Here is a 10,143-nt window from a genome sequence, read left to right as displayed (position 1 = left end):
CAAAGTAATTTTTTAACTTTAACACTAGTAGTCTAAACCATACCATATACTGGTATGCACGAGACACAGGGGAGAAAGTTATACCTAATATGCAAGTCTATTAGGGCATATTCAAAGATGTGAGAAATATTCTCTCATTCCATTTCCCTCCAAACTGTATATATGCTTGACAAACCAAATAATCTCAAGTACACAACACACACACAGACAGACAGACAGACACACACACACACACACACATTCCCTATTTATAGTTTTAAAGGAAAGAAAGAACTAGGTCCTAAGCTTCCAAGGAGGAGGATACATATGAGTATGAGCATTTAAATGAAGATTGAAGCTGTGGTAATAATTTAGTAGTGACCCAGGCTCTTAGCCATTAAGGGAATTTTCCAAGCAGAATTTAAGATAACAATGGGTCAGAAACTCCAGAGGACAACAGGCACATCTGTTTCCTTCACTCCTGGCTCCTCACAGCATATAACAATTTCAGATAAATCAAATGAAGCAAAAATATTTGTAGAAGAAAAAAGGATGCCTGAAACTAATTCTTCTGTCTGTAGGTCAAAGGTCCTTTGGAAACTCTAATAATTTGTGAAACTTAGATGACTCCATTAAGCCATCTAATTCATGTTCTTGAATGTTTAAGATTTGAAATTTAAGATTTCTTTTCCACAGTGACACCTGCAAGACTTTAAGCCCCACCAGGACAAAGAAAAATGACTTTTCTGTGTTCTTACTATTGTATTCACAGGAATATAATAGTATCTTACCAAGGAGTTTAATGTTGCTAAATTCATAAATCAATGATACTTTGATAATTAATGATCTTACTAAAAGTAAAAAATGTGACAGACTATTAATCACATGTCATTACCAAGTAACACTATTATCCGATTAAGAAGCTGATAAGCCTTTAAATGCTAATGGCAGGTCATATAAGTCAAGAAGGCCAATCTTTGTGTGAATCAAGGTCTAGTTGCCACAATCTCTCTCCGAAATGCAGCAAATTACTTCAATGTAAACAATGGCTTCACTACACTAACCAGAAATCTAATGTCTCTGAAGAGTTAATTCAGCTTTTACAAGGGGCTAACTTTATACTTGGCAGCAATTTTGACACTAAAAAGTGTGGTCTCCAACAGAATCATATTCATGTAGAATTAAATAAATCTAAATAAATCTTGGCAGAAAAAATATGAACGGCTTAGGCCATCAGTCACCCTTTATTTGGGTTTGGATAAAAGGGGGAAAATGATGTGCTTTTTTGTAGCTCTAGTTCAAACACAAATAAGAGTGAAAATTCTTACAGTAATTTGATTAAAATTCCTCTAACTACATGTAGAAAGAAATTATTTTTGCTACTCTAACTACATGGTGTGCACACTTCTGAGCTATGGAATTTCCCTGAAGCAGATGGGAAGCCATTTATTTTGGTAAGGGCATAGCCCTTTTTAAGATTTAGATCTGACAGGAGAGCTGTGTCAGCACAAATGAGAGAAAGCTGGTAGCCCTGGAGCAAAGTCCCTCTGCCAAGAGGACCCAGAAGGAGTTTTTTGGGGATTCTGATAAGAAACAATCCTGCAAAAATGAATAGTAACTCAGATCAGTAGACCCTTCCAACTTCTACTAAGAAATAGGATTAAAAATATAGGCAAATCCAAAGAAATTATAAATCTAGATTTAAAATGACCTAGAATAATTGTTTATTTTGTCTACATGAGCCTTGCTCCCCAGTGACCAGAGACAGGGACCCTTTTTGACCAGAATTTCAGACTAAGGTGGATAACTAAATATGTATTAAGTCATATATGTTAGAAATACAATCAACCTGCCAACCAAACCCTTAATTTACAGGTGAGGAGTGCAAGAGCCAGACAAGAAAAATGAATTGCCTGAGATCACACTACTAGTTGTAAGCACAGATAGAATTAAACCTAGTTCTTAAGTTCCACCAATTTAATGTTGGAAAACTTTAGTCCCGTTTTGTAAATAATTGTACCATGTTTCCTAAGGAAGCTAGTAAATTATAGAAATAAACAATTTCAATTATAGATTTTGGAATTCAATATTGTAAATCATGGAAATGCACACGAAATATACATAAGAAGAATATACAACAATGATGAAAATAAAAAAATATTCATGATACTTAGCATTGGGAAGAATTTGCAGCAACTGGAATTCTACACTGGTAGGAATATAAATTACTTCAATTACATTATAAAACTATTTGTCAGTATCTGCTAAAGCTAAACATATAATGCTGTATCACCTAGGAATTCTATTCCAAGCCATAGACTTAAGAGAAATGAAAGCATGCATTTACGTGAAGATTTGAGCATGAATGCTTATAGCAGTCCAAATTTCCATTAACAGTACACTGGAGCAATACTTTTTGTTATCTTCATGCCATAGAATCTTACATGGCCATGAAAAAATCAAATTATGGCTTTTTACAACAATTTGGATAACTGTCACAGATATAAGGATGGATATCTGTCTATGTGTGATATGTGTATACTGTGTATGTGTGTGTGTATCCATTTAACCACTACCCACCCATCCATGCATCCCCTTTTCCCCTTCACACACACACACCATGGGTGTCAATTGAGCTGTACACTTCAGACTTACTTTCTATCCATCACTATATATGTTTATTCCTCAGTTAAAAGTATACATATGGGAATTTATTCTGAACAAAACAGAATAATATGAATTGTTTGTATTCTTATTTAACAGTAAGGATACAGTAATCTTTTCAATCAAAGCAGTGTTTGAACAATTAGGATGAAGTAATGACATATTAAATGGTAAGTTATTTATTTATGCTGCAGCAGCAAAACTGCCCATTCTACTAAAACTAGAGTTGTGATAACCCATTGAAGGGCTATAAAAATCATTCCTTAAAATATCCCATAATTTTTCTGTTCAGAAGGCATAAATCTTGAAATGAGTAATAATAGTTGAGATGACTAAGAAGAGCTGATTAAGGAAAAGATCAGATGACTAAAGGAATTTAGAGAGAAGGCAGTTGTGGGCAGGTGATGTATTGTTAGTCAATATATTCTTTGTTATCCTTTATTATGAGTAAAAACTGAGATAGCTCAAAAAAATTTTTTAAAGGAAAAACTTTAGGACACATAGCAACTCTATGGACTTAGGGGTTGGGACTGGAAACTTTCTGTCACTAATGCTGTCACATCCTCCCACCATGTCTCATAATTTTCTTAGGCACCTCTACATAGAGAAGAACATGTCCACAGGTCTAGGAACATGATCTTAGATCATGATCCTATCTTTTAGACCTGAGCAAAAGGTTTCAATTTGGTTAAAAAGCCAAACACAATTTTTCTCCCCCCACTTTTTCCAAAGGCTTGATCTGCCTGTTGGAATAATGCAGTTATACCAAAATAAGAAAATATAAACCATGTAAGTAAGAAAGTTTGGCAGTTGTCAAGGCCAAGAACTGTGGCTATACCTTAGTGTATCTCATGTTCCCCCTATTTTATGAATAAGATTAACCCTAGTTTTCCATTTCTATTGAACTCTACTTACTTAATATTTATCTCAATATCTGATCTGACCAAACTTAACTTTTACTTTTCTATAGCACTTTGATACAGCTCTTTGGCCAACAATCCCAGTATATCGTGTTGACTGACCAAAATCTATTTCCTTTTCATATCAAAATATCTCCATCCTAGCACTTTGGAAGACTGAGGCAGAAGAATTGCTTAGAGCCCAGGAGTTTGAGACCAGTCTGCGCAACACAGGGAGATCCCCATCTCTACTAACATGTTTTTTTTTTTTTTTAAATTAGTATGGTGTGGTGTTATGCACCTGCAGTCCCAACTACTCGGGAGGCTGAAGTGGGAGGGTCTCTTGAGCCTGGGAGGTGAAGGATATAGTGAGCCAAGATCAGAACACAGCACTTAAGCCAAGGCAACAGAATGAGACCTGGTCTCAAAAATAAATAAATAATAAATAAATCAGAAGTCTTCCTCTTGAAGGGTTCTGATATCCCAAAGCTCATGATATAACTTGCTTTACTAACCATAAAAAATATTTTTATTTGAAGAGGATTCTGCTGATAATGTTGCTATTCCAGAGTCTTACAGAGGTTACTGACAAACCTGTTCCATGATTAGCCAGTGTTTGCCAGTAATTCTTGCCATTTAGCCACCAACTTTTTTTCTTTTGAAGGTGCATGATGATCTTTACTCTCTGAGTCCTTATCTTTGACTGCTATCCAACAAGTCACTCCTATTGCCTGCCTAGCAAAAGGTCTAAACCACTCAAAGTTGTATTTTTAAACATTTTTTTACAATAGTTCTACTATCTGTGCTTAAATAATATTGAGTTTATCTTATGAAAATTTTCAGAAAATGTTGCCATCAGAATTCCTCCAGTGTATATTTATATGTTCAAATATTCAAACAGCTTGAATTAAGAATGGTCTGGAAGTCCTCTAATTTGATTTGCTCCTTTTGTAGATAGGGCACTTATGATACAGGGAAATAAAGTGATTTGTCCAATGCCATGTGGTTTATTAACAAATAGCAACAAGAACACAACAATAAAAACTATGAGACAGTATCTATGCGATGCTTATCAAGTTTCAAGCAGCATGCTAAATTCTATAAGTGAATTATCTCTTTTAATTCTTACAACAAATCTATGAGGTAGGTACTATCACTTCCCTTGTCTGATCCCCACTCTGAGAGTCTGAGAGTTCTTTACACCAATCTATAAATCTCTTGTTGAGTCAAGGGATGATGATATCCTTAGTGTTGATGTTAATCTTTTTACAAAAGTAAATGATAGAACGTTAAGGATCATAAATGTTTGTTTTTGCCATTTTAAATATCAGTTATGTGGTAGCCATATTATAATTTGGACTCAGTTATTTTCTTAACTTTATCCTGGTGTTATTTTGTTACCGACCTCTGACCAATGTGATTTGTTTTCTATTTTAGTCATAAATTTGTAACCTAAGCTTGACAGTAAAAGCCAGTGGCTTTCATTAAATAATTCTGAGAAAATCATTGATTACATTTTTTATTTTCTGAAATCTGGCTGGTATATGTTAATCCAGAGGTCTTTGCAGAATATGTAAAATGACCTGTTTCATGAGCTTGTAATATAAATGAGGTAATTTCTATTTTTAGTACCAAAATTAATCTCTAGAGCCCTCCCATGCCCATCAGCAGGAGCTCAAGTATCTCTCTTGGGACTCTTCGAACTCCCTGAATATTTCCAGAACTCTGGAGACTTTATCATCCTAAGGGGCCAGTTCTGTTTCACACTTTGGGGGAAATAAATAGAAAATCTGATCAATTTAATAGAAGGACGTTCCCCAATTTCTGTTGCAATCACTGTTCTCAGTCACATTTGTCATTGTAGAATTCTAGTGGACACACACATTGGGATATGAAATTCATCTGCTGCTCTGATGATGCCACTACCATCCTGGCAATACTTTCTCAGGATCTAAAGGGCAGGAAGTTTATTTCCAAAATTTTTCCTTATACCACTATGATATTAAGGGCCAGTTCTCAAATCACTCCTACCTTACCGAATCTCTGCACTGGGAGTAAAACACCACTGTGTCAGTATGGTAGGAAAAAGGGGCCTCAAGCTTGGGCTCCCACAATGTTGTAGTGCCAACATAGATAGACAGCAGAGTCAAACTGCATCAGGTAATTTATGCCTCAGCTACTTAACGGCTGTGTGACCTTGGTCAAGTCATTTATCCTCTCAGTTTTCCTATGGTAAAATGTATATCTTAAAATGCCTACTTCATAGTTGTTTTGAGACGATCTGTGTAAGGTACACAGAAAAATCCTTGACACAATACTAGTATTATTTTATTACTATTAAATAATGCTCATTGTCTGAAAGCACACCCAGTATTGGGAGTGGCTAGTAGCTTGAGAAAAACTCCCGACTGCCTTTGCTCTCCAACCCAAGGCCATATAAGTTTTGGGACAGAAATCAGTCACCACTTCAGGCACTCTACGTTGTTTGTTCCTACTGAGATGCCTCTGGGAAATCTCTCCTACCTGTGGACCACTGCTGTCTAACCATCAAAATCTGTTAAAAATGATGAGCTTCTATTAAACCTCGAAAGGAACATGGTGAAGTTCTTGCTCTCTTCTCAAAAGGTTCCTTGACCGTTGCACAAATGTTTCCACCTTCTTCCCAGTGATAAACACTACCTATTAAGCAGGCATTCAGAAGGACAATTTTTACCCAAAAAGGAAATCATGTATACCCTTCCAGGGCAATTGATCCATACTTGCTTCATATTTATAATAGAAAAGGAGACCTTAGAAAGACATTCTAGAATCAAAAAAGAAACTCCTCCAAGGCAATTTTCCCTTTACACCAAGATAAAGAAGTGGCTAGTGACTCATACAATACAGACTCTTGCTTTTTTTCTTAAATAGTTTTATCTAAATTAGGTGTCATATCCCCATACCTAATTGCATAGGTTTGCTTTCTTATATGAGAACTCATGGGTGTATCTAAAGGAAATCAGATGGAATGGACAATAAAGTATTAAAAGCAACATAAATAAATTTTTAATAATATAAGCAGAACAAGTTGTGCTCCCTTAAAATCATACATATATTCACTAAGCTGTTGCTAATTCAGAGAAGGATTGATTAAAATTTTCCCAGCTAGTAAATAATTCCCAAAAGCTGTTTGCAAAGTTACATTACTGGTAACCTAATCACATCCTATGAAAAAATAAAATTCCCTCAACATCACACCCTTCATCCTGCCTGCATCTCCTACTAATGCACCTAACATGAGGCCTGTTCATCCAGTAAATATTTAATCCACTCTATTTATTATATGCTTTTAATCTGCCTTTATAGTATATCCATTCATTCCCAGTGAGTTCTCTGTATTGTCTCTTAAATAAAAAGGACAAAGGTTATAAAAACTCTATATAAATATCATACACTTCACATGCTCATATTAAGAACTAGAAAGTGTTGATTTGTACTTTATACCAATCTCAGAAAACATCATAAATTGTAGAACAAAAGAGTATTTATAAAAACAATGTTTCTGTTTTTTGAAGGAACTGGAGAAAAAAATGTATCACACTTTTTTTTAGAGGAGAAAAAATAGTCAGATTAATAAAACCATTAGAATTCATTTAGAGTGTGCATGAGTTGAGATTTTCTGCACTCAGAATCTAGGGCTCTCTCATCTAGTTATTTGAGAAGTGATTGTTGTTGGTTTATAAAGTATGCTGTGGTCAGTACATTACTTTTAAAGGAGAAACCACATGATCCTTAAGTGTGAAAAGTAGATGTGCATTACTTATAGTATTTGCTTATGACACAACAAAGCATCAACATTACTTTAACTGTCTTTGTAATGTGCTGCTATGATGCCATCAAGAGAACCAAACTTTGGTAGCTCAAGTTCATGGATACCCTATTATAATGCCATTATGGTAGGAAAATGATTTTAGTGCAAGTTAATGGAAACCACATTACACTGGTAAGCAATTTTATTGTAAGTCTATGAAGACCACATTATGATGGTCAAACAATTTCCCTGTAAGTCTGTGGAGACTGCATTAATAATGCCATTATAAGAGCAAAACAATTTCAAATAAACTCTATGGGGACTCATTTCACTGTCATGATGGTGGCAAAATGATTTCAGTATATGTTTATGGAGAACCCTTTACAATGCCATTATGACAGCATTACAATAGTAAAAAGAAATTATCGGGAGTCCATTATAATGCCATTATAATTCCATTACATTGGTAAAAAGAATTCAGAGTAGTTCTACAGCAACACCGCTACAATGGTAACAATTAGGTCATAGAAAATATTAGGGGGCATGACATTTAAAAAGGAAAAAACAGATCTAGGTTTGGAAAGATCAGATTGATGTCCAGAAAGAAATCACATCTATTCACAAAGTTTTACCTTACTGGGCTCATGTAATTTTATAAAAACTCCTTTGCCTCTAGATTATCCAGTTTGTCACCATACCTGGAAGTACTTGTGATTTAAATTAAACATTAAATTCTTCCTCTAAAAGGTCAGTTATTTTTATTGCTTCTAATATGTTGCCACCTCAAATATGGTGCCCCTGGAGACTCTATCCTACCTGTGGACCTCTGTTGTCTAGGTCTTTGTACATCAGAGAAAAATGAATATTCATCCTCAATAGGGAAGAGGTGAAGATCTTTATCTCTTTATTTCCAAAATGTTCCTTGACCTGTATACAAATTTGCTCTACCTCTCCTAGGTGATCAATACTACCTTTTACATGGGTATTCATTAACAAATTCATAGTTGACTAGTGTTAAAGAAGGTTTTGCTACTGCCATCAGTCATTTCATTTCATGAAGATGAATCTATTATATCATTACTATAGATTATATCCCTATATTCATCCAGCTGATTGATAAGCATGGGCTATTGATAAGAATGTAATGTCTATAAGAATAAGCCTGTGAATAATTGCCTTACACAGTAAAAGAAACTTTGCAGATGTGATTAAATTAAGGATGCTGAGATTGGGGGGATTACCCTTGATTATCTGTGTGCTCCCAATATTATCACAAGAATTCTTATAAGTGGGAGGCAGGAGAATTAAGGACAAAGAAGGCTATGTAAAGACAAGCAGAGACTGGTATGATGAAACAGTAAACCAAAGAATGCTGGTGGTCTCTGGAAGTTATGAGAGTTGGGAAATTGATTTTTCTTCTGGAATCCTCCAGAAAGGACCAGTTCTGCTGATTTTAGCTCCATAAGACTGATTCTAAATGTCTTACCTCTACTGAGATAGGAGAATAAATCTGTGCTGTTTTAGGCCACTAACTTTTTAGTAATTTGTTAAAGCAGCAATAGGGAGCTAACACATTCAGTAAAATAGATTTCTTAATCTGCTGTGAAATAAGCAAATTCAAAAAGTTTGTTCTATTAAAAAGCCCAGAGTTATCATCTATGTTCAACTTTTACAACATGGAGAATGTAATAATATATTTTTATATCATCCATTTGTTTGCATATCTATCAGCATTGTAGAATATATTTTAAGGAGAACCATTTAATTTTTTCCACCCTTATTGTGCTGTTCCTTTTGATTCAAGTACGTAATTCTTCAAACAAGACATTTGGAAAAAGAAGAAACACCAAAAACTTTGAAAACATACAGACTGATACTGACATCAGGAAACTTATGAAACTTAGACGAATATTTTAAACTAACGGTATCTCTAGAAATATCTCATTCTTTCTACAAATGTTTGTTCTTTCTTTCCTGGCAAGGCAGAGAATACATGCATATGGAGATATTTCAGGGGCTATGAAAAGAAGAAAAAAAATACAGAGGGTCAGTCACCCAGTGTGGGATGAGGAAAGTGCAAAATTGGCATGGTGTGCAAAAACAAATCACGCTCAGCATGGGTCACCATGCTCATTTACATTCCCTCACCTTCTTTGCAGTTAGGCTGGGGACATAGAAGTGAGTTCTGGCAGATGAAAATGTGAGTGGAAATTTTGTGTCACTTCTTATTCAGGACATTTAGGAGCCAGTGTCCCTCCTACTCTCTTTGTCTGCTACAACGAATTTGAAAATTGTATGATGATAAAGGGACATAAAAAAAAGCCTCAATCCTTGAATTGTTAAGTGGAAAATAGCCTTCTGCTAAACTATGTTGCATAACTTTTATTGTATTAAGCTACAAAGATTTTGAGTCTTGTATGATTTGGTAGTTAGTATTAATTAACTGAACTGATAACATACGCGGAGTAAAAAATTTGAAAATTCCCACCCAACATTATTTTTATATTTGGAATTAACCCCAATTTTTCCAAATGTTACAGTATCTCTTCTGCTACCCCTCACCCAAAATGCATGTATCTTTTAGTTTTCATGCCAACATAGAAGAACAGGCCACAGGAGACATGACTTAGAGAGATGACTCTTCAAAAGGATGCTTGAAACTCGGTAGAAAAACTGGAATCCTGCAATAGCATCATTTCAGGGAGGGTGTTACATATCGAAACATATTTTGTCACTGCTGTTTAATTTGTTTTCTTAACAGAGAGGTGGAGTCAGATTTGAGAGGCAGAAGAAAGTTTCAGAGCAAGGTAA

General features: G+C 35.0%; 1 protein-coding gene across 32 annotated transcripts in view; it reads left to right on the top strand.

Annotated features, from left to right (window-relative positions):
* Nucleotides 1-10,143, top strand: part of LOC129143943 (uncharacterized) — a 689,383-nt gene that overhangs the window by 587,571 nt on the left and 91,669 nt on the right. For 27 of the 32 annotated variants that reach the window (XR_010156874.1, XR_010156873.1, XR_010156872.1 and 24 more), the window contains one exon: nt 10,094-10,139. The exons of the other annotated variants lie outside the window; for them this stretch is intronic. Coding sequence is in view for 7 of the 27 variants with exons in the window: in XM_063810334.1 (XP_063666404.1) it covers nt 10,094-10,139 (46 nt within the window). In the remaining 20 variants the exon portion in view is untranslated. The remainder of the gene's footprint in view (nt 1-10,093; nt 10,140-10,143) is intronic. 32 annotated transcript variants of the gene reach the window in all.

The sequence above is a fragment of the Pan troglodytes genome, chromosome 4, assembly GCF_028858775.2.
Source record: "Pan troglodytes isolate AG18354 chromosome 4, NHGRI_mPanTro3-v2.0_pri, whole genome shotgun sequence".
Lineage (NCBI taxonomy): Eukaryota > Metazoa > Chordata > Mammalia > Primates > Hominidae > Pan > Pan troglodytes.
The sequence above is the reverse complement of the archived record's forward strand: the minus strand, read 5'-3'. Positions and strand labels throughout refer to the sequence as shown.